The sequence below is a fragment of the Petaurus breviceps genome, unplaced genomic scaffold, assembly GCF_028583685.1.
Source record: "Petaurus breviceps papuanus isolate PSGF00001 unplaced genomic scaffold, PetGlider_PUasm1.0 179, whole genome shotgun sequence".
NCBI classification, from domain to species: domain Eukaryota; kingdom Metazoa; phylum Chordata; class Mammalia; order Diprotodontia; family Petauridae; genus Petaurus; species Petaurus breviceps.
In genome coordinates, this window is record NW_027185779.1 from 4159099 (window position 1) to 4172359 (window position 13261).

At 34.0% G+C, this 13261-nt stretch overlaps 1 protein-coding gene across 4 annotated transcripts in view; it reads right to left on the reverse strand.

Moving 5' to 3' along the window:
* Nucleotides 1–13261, reverse strand: part of DPY19L4 (dpy-19 like 4) — a 60309-nt gene that overhangs the window by 21273 nt on the left and 25775 nt on the right. For all 4 annotated transcript variants that reach the window (XM_069086613.1, XM_069086614.1, XM_069086615.1 and 1 more), the window contains 6 exons: nucleotides 13001–13135; nucleotides 11220–11351; nucleotides 11002–11100; nucleotides 10340–10413; nucleotides 8232–8390; nucleotides 6880–6999 (listed from right to left, as the gene is read on the reverse strand). In XM_069086613.1, coding sequence (XP_068942714.1) covers nucleotides 6880–6999; nucleotides 8232–8390; nucleotides 10340–10413; nucleotides 11002–11100; nucleotides 11220–11351; nucleotides 13001–13135 — 719 coding nt within the window. The remainder of the gene's footprint in view (nucleotides 1–6879; nucleotides 7000–8231; nucleotides 8391–10339; nucleotides 10414–11001; nucleotides 11101–11219; nucleotides 11352–13000; nucleotides 13136–13261) is intronic.

Below are 13261 nucleotides of genomic sequence, written 5' to 3' on the forward strand. Positions count from 1 at the left end.
AAAGAGTTATAATAGTAAATCAGATGCCAATTATGCTAACTAGGTGAGTAAGGGCAGGACTAGGGAGGAGTTAAGGAGTAGTCAGTGCTTAAAGGAACATGCACTTTTAATATCAACTGCGCAGGTATATTGCCCATAATTCACTGGGAAATAGCCCGGGGTGGGGGGCCTACTTGGAGATGTGGTTTTAGGCTTGAAATGTCACTAAGTCAACTAGCGGTCAGGGCTGACTGAGAAGTGCCTAGTCTGCCACCCATCAGTGTCATGTTTGATAAGATGGATGTTGGGAACCAAGGCTAATGGGGATTCAGGATGTGCCTAATTGGCTAAGAAGTTAACTTACAGATAGTACATTGAAGGATTCATAGGTGCAGCTGGCCATTATACTAGGGGGAGATAAACAGTTCATGAATTGTTGCTAGGCAGAGTGCTGGCAGAAGGAAGGGGCAGAGTTAATGCTCTGAGACTGGGCAGGGGGGAGAGGGAGGGAATGTGATTTTACAGACTGGTTTTACAAACTGATGTTACAAATATAGACACCCCAAGCACCCCATCACTACCACTACAACAGGCTGCCGCTTCATAGATTAGATATGAAAAATAAAACTAAGAGGATTAAATATTTCTTGCATCCCACTGCTAAACATTGCTTTTTAATAAAGTTAAAAGATATACTATATTTCATATACTAAATTATCGAAATTTCATTTCTTAGATATACTTGACTAGAATGTTTAAAAGGATTTTGCCTCTGCAAAACTACTTAGTTCCTCCATATAAAGATTATATGGGCCTGGGCCTTTACTTTTTACCAACTGATTAGATTATTTCATAGCCAATGACATAATTATGATACACATGGAAACTGTTACATGATGACAGACTCCAAAGATTAGGACTCCAAACTACAGAAGAATGAAAATCAAAGAAAACACACTTAAAAATCTATAAAGTCATTAGTGGCACATAAGAGTTTTCTACATGTAAATTATAGTTACAAAATAGATAATAAACTCACATAACTCAAGAGGCATAAACATGAAAAATATGGAATGTTTCTAAAATATTAAAATAAGTTTATAAATAAAAGTCATCGCAGATTGCACCAAAGGACAGGATATATCCCTTAACCTAAAAGGCTGACAGCAAAGAAAACAATATTGCCCTTGTATAACATGTCCCTTGGTACTTGCTTTTAATTTTCTTTGGTACTTATTTATTTTTGGTCTTTATTAATTTATTTACTTTTAGTTTACAAGATTCAGTTCCACAATTCCTTGATTTCAAATTCCCCCACTGCCCCCTGCCCAGTGGCATACAATCAAGTATAGGATCTGCAAATACTTTCACATTAGACATTAGTCAGGTGATAAAGAAGGATTGTATCACATGGAATGAACAATGGGAAAGAGGAAACAAACCCAAACAAGATAAAGAAGAGCAGATAGTTTGCTTCAATCTGCATTCAAACTCTGTTCTTTCTAGTTCTTTCTCCGAATGTAGACATCTCTCCATCATGAGTCTTTTGGAGTTGACTTATAACCCTGTATTGCTTAGAAGAGTCCAGTTTATTAAAGTCGGTCATCACACATACATTGTGTCTGTAATTGTATACAAATTTCTCCTGGTTCTGCTCTTCTCACTTAGCATCAGTTCGTATAAGCCTCTCCAGGTAAATATGAAATCCATCTGTTCCTCATTTCTTTCTAAGTCCCTCTTGTGTTTCGTAATTGGAGGCTGAATTTTCCACTGAGCTCTGGCTCTTTCATCAGGAAGATCTGGAAATCCATTATATCACTGAATGACCATCTCCTTGCCTGGAAGAATATGTTCAGTTTCGCTGGATAGGTGATCCTTGGTTGTAACCCGAGTTCTTTTGCCTTGCAAAAAATAATATTCCAGTTCCTCCAATCTTTCAGTATAGAAGCTGCCAGATCCTGTTCAAGTCTCACTGTGGTTCCGAGATATTTGAATTGTTTCCTTCTGGCTGCTTGTAGTATATTATCCTTTACCTGATAGTTCTGGAGTTTGGCCACAACATTTCTTGGACTTTTCAATTTGGGATCTCTTTTAGGAGGTGACCAGTGGATTCTCTCAATTTCTATTTTACCCTCTGAGTATTTCAGGGCAGTTTTCTTTGATGAGCCCTTGGAAGATGTTGTCCAGAATCATTTTTTCATCATGATATTCTGGTAGGCCTAAAATTCTCAGATTCTCTCTCCTGGATCTGTTTTCCAGGTCAGTTATTTTTTCATTGAGATATTTTACCTCTTTTTCTAATTTTTCATTCTTGATGTTTTGTTTGACTGATTTTTGGTTCCTCATAGAGTTATTCGCTTTAATTTGGTTGATTCTAGTTTTTAGCAAATTATTTTCTTCAGTTAGTTTTTGAAGTTCTTTTTCCATATCACACATTTTTCTTTTTTAAGGAGCTGTTTTCTTTATTGCAATGCTTTTCTAATTTTGCAATTTTGATTTTAAAAGAATTATTCATTTTATCTTCTATCTCTCTAATTTGGTTTTCAAAGTTCTTTTTTGAGCTCATCTAAGAATGCTTTTTGTGCTTGAGACCAGTTCCCTGTAGAGGCTTCAGCTGTGGGTGTGGAGTCAACACTTGTCTCCCTTTGAATTTGGTTCCTCCCACTCACAATAGTAGGACTCCACAGTCTTTGTCTTTGCAGTCTGCTTTTTACCCATTCTGAGGCAGGGCCCTAGGCACACCCTTCCTCTAGGGTTCCCAAGCCTTTACTGTTTAAAGTTTTGCTCTGGGGCAATAATTACTATGTTTTCAGGGTCAGGGGATTAGAGCAGCCGGGGGTTCATTCTCCCATCTTGGTCCCTGGAAGTCCAGATAGGGGCTTTTTAAATTTCCAGGCTGTGGGTTGGTAGTCCCAGGAGTAGCTGCTGCCACTGCATTTGAATCTTACCCAGCTCCATCCAGTCCCAGCCCTGCAGTGATAGGCCTGGAAATGGCCCTTGTGATTGGTGGCTCAACTTGCTGCCATGTTGATCAGGCCTCGTCAGGGCCTCTGCAGGTACTTGCTGTTATTGACAGAATCTTATCTGGATATACTACATATATGACCTCCACATGACAATTCATATCTACTTATATTAATCAACATGTATTTACTAGTAGGAGAGCTGTGGAACTAAGAAATAATGTTCATTCACTGAGTCAACAAAGATTTACTGAACACCTACTGCCTGTCATGGTAACTACAACTTACATCAGTGTCTACAAAGTACTTTATTTACAGTAACCCCTTGAGGTAGGTAGGATAAATATTATTATCCTTATCTTACAGATAAGGAAACTGAGGGCTCAGAGAGGTAAAACAATATGCTTATGGTACAGCAGATAATAGAATTAAGGGCTAATCTGACTAAAATAGTATGAAAGATTCTTCTTAGAGGTCAATTTTACACATTTACATTTACAAAGAACAAAAGGACATGTAATAGCAGAAGGGAGGGAAGATTTCTTTGGTAAGTGTAATGGTATGAGTAAAGGTATGGAGCTGAGATTAGCAAATTATGTGTATAACACAGCAATGAGACTGGCATGGGTTGGAGTAAAGAAAGAGTTTATGGATGAAGATGTAGTCAGGGAAGGGGGAGATAAAGGAGAGTGACATGAGGATTCAAGTACAAGGCTGAGTAGTTTAGATCTGACACAATGAAAACACTAGGTTCTGAAATGATTAAAAGAAAGGACAGTAGCTGACTCTTGGCAGATGACTGTGGCATAGGCTAAAGTAGTGAGCGAATGGAAACTAGAAGAGATCACAGACATCGTCCAGTCCAGTTGTAAGTGGGGACACTGAGGCCCAAAGAGTCAAGAGATTTGCTACCTGTGTACTTAATGCCACACAGATAATAAATGGAAGAATGTTGATTCAAGTCAGTCCTCCCAACTCCCAGCACCCTTTTCACTCTATCATGCTGGCAATGAGAAAAATTTTCTGCAAAAAACCCACTAGATGGTTTCACATTAAAAGGTTGTCACCAAAATAAGGTCATAGCTAAAAAGAAGTATAAGTTTTAACTTTTTAGATATTAATCTCCCCTCCCAATTCCTACCCACCGAAAGGACAAGCCTCTGCTTGAAGAAGGAAGAGAAGACAAGTAAGTGAAGGCTCCCTGGGAAAAGATATATCACTGGGGATTAAAGATTCAACAGAAGGAATTACGTGGTAGAAAAAATGAAATGTGGAAATAAAAGAGAAATTAGAAAGCTTTTTTGGTAACATATTAGGGAAGATGGGCTTCACACAAAGACAGGAATGCCAGGGAAATCAGATATAAAAGGCTGCAAAAGTGTCACTGAAAGGGTAGGGAAACAGCAGGGATTCAACCTTGCCATACAGCTCCAATTCCTCAGTGCAAAAGATAAAAAATCAGATACTAATGAGTTTTATTTTTATGCTAATAGTTCTTTATGGAATATTTAGGAAGATGAATAAACAGCTTTAAAAATATGGCTAGAAATCATTGAGAAACCTGCTAGCAATTATGACTGGGGGATATATTTAGAGCTATGTACTCTATTAAGCTTTGAGTGATATAATTCTAAGTACTATCTGTAAAATGTAATGGGCATATTTTAATTCTTTAATGTACAGAAAGTGCGATATAGTATAATGGTGTCAAGCTCAAATAGAAATGCTGAATGTTGTCTTAGAAAACCACAAATTAACATTATATCTATTATACTATATTTTTATTTACTTGGTTAAACAATTAAAATTACATTTTAATCAGGAGTTTTTCAGGGTATTTGAATACTCTGAATTTGACACCTGTAAGTTCGGGAAAACCTAGGTTCAACTCCTAACTTAGTTATCCTCTTGCTAGCTATGTGACCCTGGGCAAAGTTTTTAACCACTGTGAGGTTCAGTTTCCTTATCTGTAAATTGGGGATAATAAGAGCACTTACCTCATTAAGCTATTAGAATCAAAAGAAAACCTTATATAGTATAAATTATCATTATCATCATAAAACATACTACTTTTCTTAACAGAGGAATGAATTTTTCATTACTTATTAATATGTATACTTTATAAAGATACAAATATTTAAATCATTTAATTACTTATTAAAGAATAAAATTATTTTATAATAAAATTATGAAAATAAAAGAATAAAATTACTAAAAATGAATAAAAATAAATTAGGTAGGGGCGGCTAGATGGCACAGTTGAACAAAGCACTGGCCCTGGAGTCAGGAAGACCTGAGTTCAAATACAGCCTCAGACACTTAACACTTACTAGCCATGTAACCTTGGGCAAATCACTTACCCCCAATTGCCTTGCCCTCCCCCCTCCAAAAATAAAGCAAAAAAAAAATTAGGTACTTTTAAGTCTAATAAGAATAGAATCACTCATGTGACCACAAACAAGTTACCTGACCTCTCTGCCAAACTGCACTGCTAACTATTTCCCAAAATCATCTTGCCCTCTTACAACTGTATTTATTTGAGCAGGACATTTCTCAGACATGGAACACATGTATTTAAACATTAAAAATCTCTGCCCTTAAAACCAGGTTCCAGATCTTCTACAGAGCCTTCCCTGATCCCCATGACTAAAAGAAATTCCCTCTTAAACTTATTACATTTTCTCTGAACCTTTCTTTTGTTCTTAATATATTCTACCTTGGATTATTATAATTTGTGTATGTCAGAGGTATCAAACTCATAGCCCAAAACCTCCCCAAATGTAGTTGGAACCAGATTAAAAGGTAATTGGAAAATATTTAACAAAATAAATAAAAATACAATGTAACCTGATCATGTTAATTTGTGGTTTTCTAAATCAAAGTGCAATCCACAAGAATCTGTTTCTATTTGAGTTTGAAACCACTGGTGTATGCACCCCCTTTATCTGAATGGATGCTTTTTCTTTTTAGAGCAATATGTGCTTTTCCACATTTGTGTCCTCAGTGCTATACATATGGAAAACAATTTTTTTTTCTTTAAATTATTTAATTTTAGTTTTCAACTTCCATAAGCTTTTGAGTTTTAAATTTTCTCCACCTCCCTCCTCTCTCCCTCCCCAAGAAGGCATCCAATATAATAAAGGTTCTATATACTTATTTTTATTAAACAAATTTTCATATTAGTCATGTCATAAAGAAAAATTAGAATGAATGGGAGAAACCATGAGAAAGAAAAAAACAAACAAACAAAAAAGAGAGAGCAAACAGTATGTTTCTATCTGCATTCAGACCACATAGTTTTTTCTCTGGAAGTAGATAGCATTTTCCATCATGAGTCTTTTGGAGTTGTTCTAAGATTCTTGCATTGCTGAGAGGAGTCTATCAAAATTAGTCATTGTACAATGTAGCTGTTACTATAGACATTTCATTCTTGTGAAGCTAAATGATTTTCTCTGAGATATAGTAGCTGATTAGGAATTCTAAGTTTGTGTAGAGGTAGGAAAAAATGAGACAAGGATGAAGATCTGAAGATACATCAGTAAGACAAAGATCACCTGAAAAATTCAGATTACACAATCATGGCACAAATTTAGCTTGACATTAATATCTGAAAACCCACTGTCCTATCAAATTTATGCAAGGAGAACATACAAGAAAAATTATTATGCAAATGAAGACTACAAAATACATTTTATCCAAATATTAAGTGTGATAATTTGCAAAGGAAATGAGGGAAATGAAAATGAAGGGGTACTCAATTAAATTTCAAAATGCTGATGAAGCTAAGGTAACAGTCCAGGAAGAATTCTTGGAAATCATGAGTTTGTATGGATTTAGTTGCATAAAATTATATATGCCCTTTAGTAAACTATCTTTTTGCCAAAAGAGAAAATTAACTCACCTTAAAAATACTTAGGACAAATAAATTTACACTTACCCTTCTAACACCATTGCAAGAGAACCCAGTAAAATAGTGTGAATTACATGATAAACTATTTCTGGTCTTTCTCCAATTCGACCATCTTCAAGAGTAACTATTTCTTTTAGGGGTTTGCCACTGTGGAAACAAAATAAGATTTTTATTTTTTGCAAATTCATATCCAAAAATTCAAAGAGGACTCATAACTCAAATGTTAAATGTAAGAAATATCAAAGATTCTTGGAGTCTAGAAATATTTTCTACTAGCCAAATATCTGGACCTACTAGTCTTAGCTATATAATCCAGAGAGTAGACTTCCAAGTCTTTTCAGATGACTTCCAGAGAATGCCAGCTGCATTACATGATGCCAAACTGATTCAAGAATGAAAACCAATTCAGGAAATATAATTTTTGAAAAGCCTTTCAGATTTCCCAGGTAAGTTAGTACTCATTAGTAAATGTTAAAATAAATGGTAGTTAATAGTATCATGGCTAAAATCAAACCCTTGAAACTAAGCATTTGCAAAGGACTTTTTAAAAATAAAGTGATGAAAAATGTTCTCAAGAGACAATTTAACTATTACATCACCTACACTATCAAGAGGAACAAAAGTTACCAGATCTTTAAAAGTTATAAGCATTTTGCTATTAACTAAATATTTGGTTAATATAAGTGAACTTCCTTTGTAAAAGTTTATTCAAGAGAATAGGGATATTTCTTCCAATAACTTGAGTATAAATAAGACAGCATTACCATTTCAAAAGAAAATAAATTCTACTCTAATTCACATTAGATTATCTGGTTTTTACTATTGAAAATGGAAGTAATGACAGTTACTTTTGTTGCAGAGTCAATTCAAAATCTAAATAATCAGAAAATAATTTGTATCTGTCTCACAAAGTTTAACTGCTCATTCAGATGCTGAGTTTATATTTGGTTAGATGTTAGATTTTTGGTTGTTTAAGATTAAGTTTCAATTTTCACTGGTTATTCACAAATAACAGAATCTTACAAAGTACTAAAGGGAGAACTTCTATTTACTAGAAAATGTAAACACAATACAAAATAGGAACTTTACATTTATCTACAGTATTTTCGACAATGATAATGAGAGCTGAAAAATACATATGTTTACATTTACAAAGTGCTTTGCATACATTTTTCTCTTTTGATATTTGTAACAACCTTTTAGGTAAAGACTGTAAGGATTATCCCCATTTTAACAGAAGTGGACAGTGAAACTTCAAATTAGTGCTAAATGATCTGCCTCTGTTCAGACAACAGGCAAGGAACATAGCTAAGACTCAACCTCAGGTCTTCTGAACCCATGTACTTTTCCCTACTCTCTATTACCTCCTGGATACTTACTTGATTCTCCTAAAAATAACTTGTATCACAGAAAAAAGGCAAATAATTAAAACTAAAATATAGAAAGGCAATAAAGATGACTGTGTCAATCGCAAAAAAAAATCCTGTGATGGAGCCTGCAGGGATTCTTGACAAAGAAGCCAATTCATTGTAAAATTCCTATAAGAAAAAAAAAAAGCATGACAATGAAAAGGATCCACAGGTTTTCATGTATATTGAATGTCAAATTATCTTCCAACTAAAAAACTGAAAACTCTGCTCTTCAAGAATATTTGCAATAGCATAACAATGATCTCTCCTTGTATAAAGTGCTGATGCTATTTTTCCAGAAGCAAAGTATCTATGTTACATTTGAATTTGTGTTTTATCATCCAATCACTCACTGAAGGGTTTTTAGGTAACTTCCCCCGATGGAGATAAAGCCTATCATTTTGGCTTCATTAAGATAATATTCTAACCAAGTGAAATCACTGACCACAGACATCTGTTGGCACAATGGAACACAATTCAATTTCACATTACAAAAAAGTACCTATTTCCTGATTTAAATTTGAGGTTAAATATAATAATATTTTTAAACAACAGGAATTTAAGGTTAAAATGTTACATAGAAAAATATGGTTTTTAATTAGCTTATAGTGAAATGAAAGGCTGAACGTTAATGTAAACATGTACTTTTCAGTCCAAGCATGCATTTTTCAAAAGGGCCCTTTCTATCCTCAGCCTTTTTTTTTTTGGAGGGGGGGAAAGCAAGGCAATGGGGGCTAAATGACTTGCCCAAGGTCACACAACTAGTTAGGTGTCAAGTGTCTGAGGTTGGATTTGAACTCAGGTCCTCCTGATTTCAGAGCTGGTGCACTATTCACTGTGACACCTAGTTGCCCCAATTCTCAGCCTTCTTGACTTCTAAGAGATTCATCTAGTTAAACCCATACTTAATCATGATCTACCCTTACAACATACCAAGAAGTTGTCATCCAGCCTTGGTTTGAAGATCTCTAATGAAGAGGAACTAATTACATCCCAAAGCAGCCCAGCCCACTTTTGGAGAGCTCTAATTGCTAGTTTTTTCTTTACCAATTTGCCTCTTTACAACAGCCACCCCTGGCTTAGTTCTACTTTCTGGAACCAAGAAAAACAAGTCTAATCCCACTTGCACATGGAAGCCCTTCAAATACTTGAAGACAACTATCACATTCTCCCTCTCTATCTCTCCTCTAGGCTAAATATTATCAGTTCTCATATAGCACCAACTAATTCTTAAAGGGGTTATGACCTCCATCTCTGAAAGGTGTACCCTACAAAGTTCACAGATCCTTAAAGTATTGAAGTACAGGTGGAACCTTAATTTTGTATTATCAAATATTATAGTTGTAACATATCTGACTACAATGAAAAAATTATTTGTTGCATGATATTACTTGGTATAAATATGCTTTCATATGAAAGAAACAACCCAGTAATTTCTTCATGGTTCTGGAGAAAGGGTAATAGAACTCAAAAGCGTTAAAAAAGGGGGCACTCAGCAAGTTACTTAACCCCAATTGCTAAAAAAAAAAAAAAAGGGGGCACTCCTACAATGTACTTGAATTCTGAGAGTTCATTACATTTGTCAGGTTTTATGCATAATCATGTACCTAGTATAGGAGAATTCAAATTGCTTCTGATACAGGATCTTCCTTCTGGTAGAAAAGCTCCTCCTCTAAGTGTTTTAAATAGAAATCAACAAAGTACATTTCTTCACCCAAGGATCAAACCAACTTTTCAGATGGCATTCTCAGTTCATTTAGGAAACACCTCACCCTAAGCAATCTTTATTTAAAACTGTCATGCCTTTAACATCGACCCGAAATTATGTTTAAGTTAATGTGGAGCTTTATTCTTTTAAACCCCTCCCCTACTTGTCCTATCTTTCTACCTTCTCACAATAAGGGAAAAATTAGCACTAATGTAATAGGGGTTTTTAAAATTACATCTTCTCTATGTAAGGATCTAAATGTAGTTTTTTTTAAGATAAAAAAATCTTAATTATTCTATAAATAATAACTTTCTAATTTGAACAGCTTATTCTTTATTTTCTAGATAATAAGTAATAAGGTCAAACTTACTTAGTCATATTTAGTCCAAATTTTGCCTCAAGGAATTTTAACATGTGCCCATTTTCTTTGTGTGGGACAAATGTCTGAGGAAGAAAAAATGATTAGGTATGTTTACATATGTTAATATAATAAGAATGAACACAAAGGAATAATAAGGCAAAATTATAATAATTAAGCATGATATGACTGTTAACAATGAGCTCAACTGCTTATAAAGCTATACATAGCCCTTTCTTCTGAAATGCACTTATTCCATTATGATTAGACTGGGTAATAATAACTAAAAATTTTAAGTGAAAAATATAATCTACAAAAACATAAAACTACAGTATATATTAAAAACAGTGTATTTTAAAAGTTGAAGTAAAGCAACTTTTCAGAAAGAAATCTCAGTTAACTTAGAAAATAAAATGCCTCCACTAGAAAGAGACCTCCTTTAAAAGTCTTGTTATTTCGAATAATGGCCCCCATGACAGCTAAGTTATTCTGGCTCTTTCAAGACCTATCCTCTTCTTTTGTCTGTGAACTCAACTAGGTCTGGTCAATGTTCAAATGAAAATTATAATGTTAAAAGCATTGTCACCTTGTTGCTCTCTTATTTTCAGTGGACAATTATATCCAAGATATTTTATCATTCAGTTTATCTTCATTAATTTTTGAGAACTGCTTACCTTCATTACAACATTCAGCATCACTGTTAGTGTAAATATCAAATAAAAATACATCACTTTCATCATTCTGGCTATACGAGTTCCTTTTTTCACATTCAGCTGTAAACAAGATTTTTGAACAAATATATACATGAACTAGTTAAAACTGAACAGCTCATCAATTTAAAAAAATGAAGCAAAAAAACAATAACCACACAACAAAGATAGACCATAATTACCTGTAGGCATTTAGCAAGCATTAAGGAAGCTACTAAGCTTAATAAAGGAGATACCAATAAAGCTGGATTTTCAAACTGTAGTAAATATCCCAGGAAGAGGGACAACAAATAGATTTTGTACACTTCATGAACCTGTTAGGACAAAAATAAAACCAATTCAAATAAAATAAAACATGTGTTTTAAAATGTACTTCATTCTCCAATACTTATTTTATTCTTTGAATTATCAAAGAATAAGCTAAATTTTAAAACACATCTTTTCTCTGATTTATCTTAGCTCAGCCATAACCATAAATATTTGACTGAACTGAACCCTAACTTACAATTTGTTTCATGATTCCTTGCAAAAATATGGGACATTGTCATGCACAGTATGTACCAAACAGATACTTCTGTTGATAATGTATTGAATGATTTCAGCTTAGAAAAAAACTCTTTGCATATGAAGGTAAGAGTTAAACTGTAAGTCTCCAAATCAGAGTTTTGGGCTAAATTTAATAAGGATAAAGAAAATTTTCTAAAAGTAGGTACTGGGCAAAATTGCTTTTGGAACTTCTGTCATATCTGTCATATAACTGTGAAAATATGACTTCTAAAGTCTATAGTGAAAATACCCTAAAGATTCTCTACTTCTGGTGTTACTCCATGAAAATGTATCCTTTCTGTGGGTCAGACCAGAAATTATACCAATTACATATCTATTAGATTCAACATCCTAATGAAAGAAGAAAAACAAATCCAGCATATGGTCAATAGCATATCCAACCTAATCATTAAAAAATAGATTACAAAAAATATATCATGAGACAAAATGTTTTGAGGTTTGATTAGTTAGGAATAATGTCATAAGTGGACAGTCAGTCAAATGATATTATGGTAGGATTTCCTGAGTTTATGTTTGCGATATATTGATAATATTATTGAAAAAAAAAATGTGGATCAGGGTATTTGCTTTTGAACTATACAAATATTTAACTCTGGAAAAGAAAGGTAAATTTTTAGAAGCCAATGAACCACAGGAATATTTAACAGAAGTTAGGATAAATACATACAGGATATCAAAATTACTAGTGTCTAAAACTGATCTGTCTGGAATAACATGATTAGCTAGCAAGTTAAGTGTAAAAAGCTGTTGGGAAGAAAAGCAATCTTTCAAAAAGGGAAAAGAAAGTCCATCAATATAAAGTATAGCATGTTAAGTGTGAACTAGCTGTCAGCAAAAGAGGAATTTCAGGAGTCCAAAGCCAATAATTAAAGAGTCTTAAAATACATCACAAGGAAGAAATCAGTTTGCTCCACCCCCTTTGAGATTAGTGAGGGGATTTGTGGGCTCAGAGATGAAAAGGAAATTTCATATTAGTATAGGGAGCAGTATCTGAGTGAGGGACAACTCAGATGCCATGAATGTTTCAAGGAGCTGAAAGAACTTAAAGAGTATGACTTTTAAAAACATTTTTTGGGGAGTTCTAAGAAGTAGAAAAAATAAATGCTTTATAATTGAACAAAAAACCCTAATTAAAAAAAGAATTTATTGATGCTTTTTCACTGGTTTTACATTATAGGTACTTCTGGTTATTCCTTCCATTTCCAAAGTAAGCCTCCCTCAAGGGGACAGCTTTAACTTTAAGGTGAAAGCAGGATGTTCTAGACTTAGGGAACAAGTTTCTTTCTAATATTTATTGATAACAATAATATTTATTCAAGAGGCATAATACTTTTGAAAGTACAGACAAAAAGGAAAACATTTGTATTTAAAATAGAAAATTCAAATTTCATAATACCTTGTCTGCTTGCATGAGGGAAAAGGAGTCTAGGAGGAATAAGGAGATTGCTTGAAGAAACAGGAGATAGTGGCTGTATTCCCACATCATCATGAAAGTATATGTTGATGCACTCACCAACAAGTAGCAAAATCTCTAGGGGAAACAAGAGGGACAACCTAAATATCAACAGTGTTGTTACTGTTGGGTCATCCCCATGAAGGTGGGGCAATAGAACCCGTTATAAGACCTGAGTAACTTTAAACTACAGTAACTCTCCAT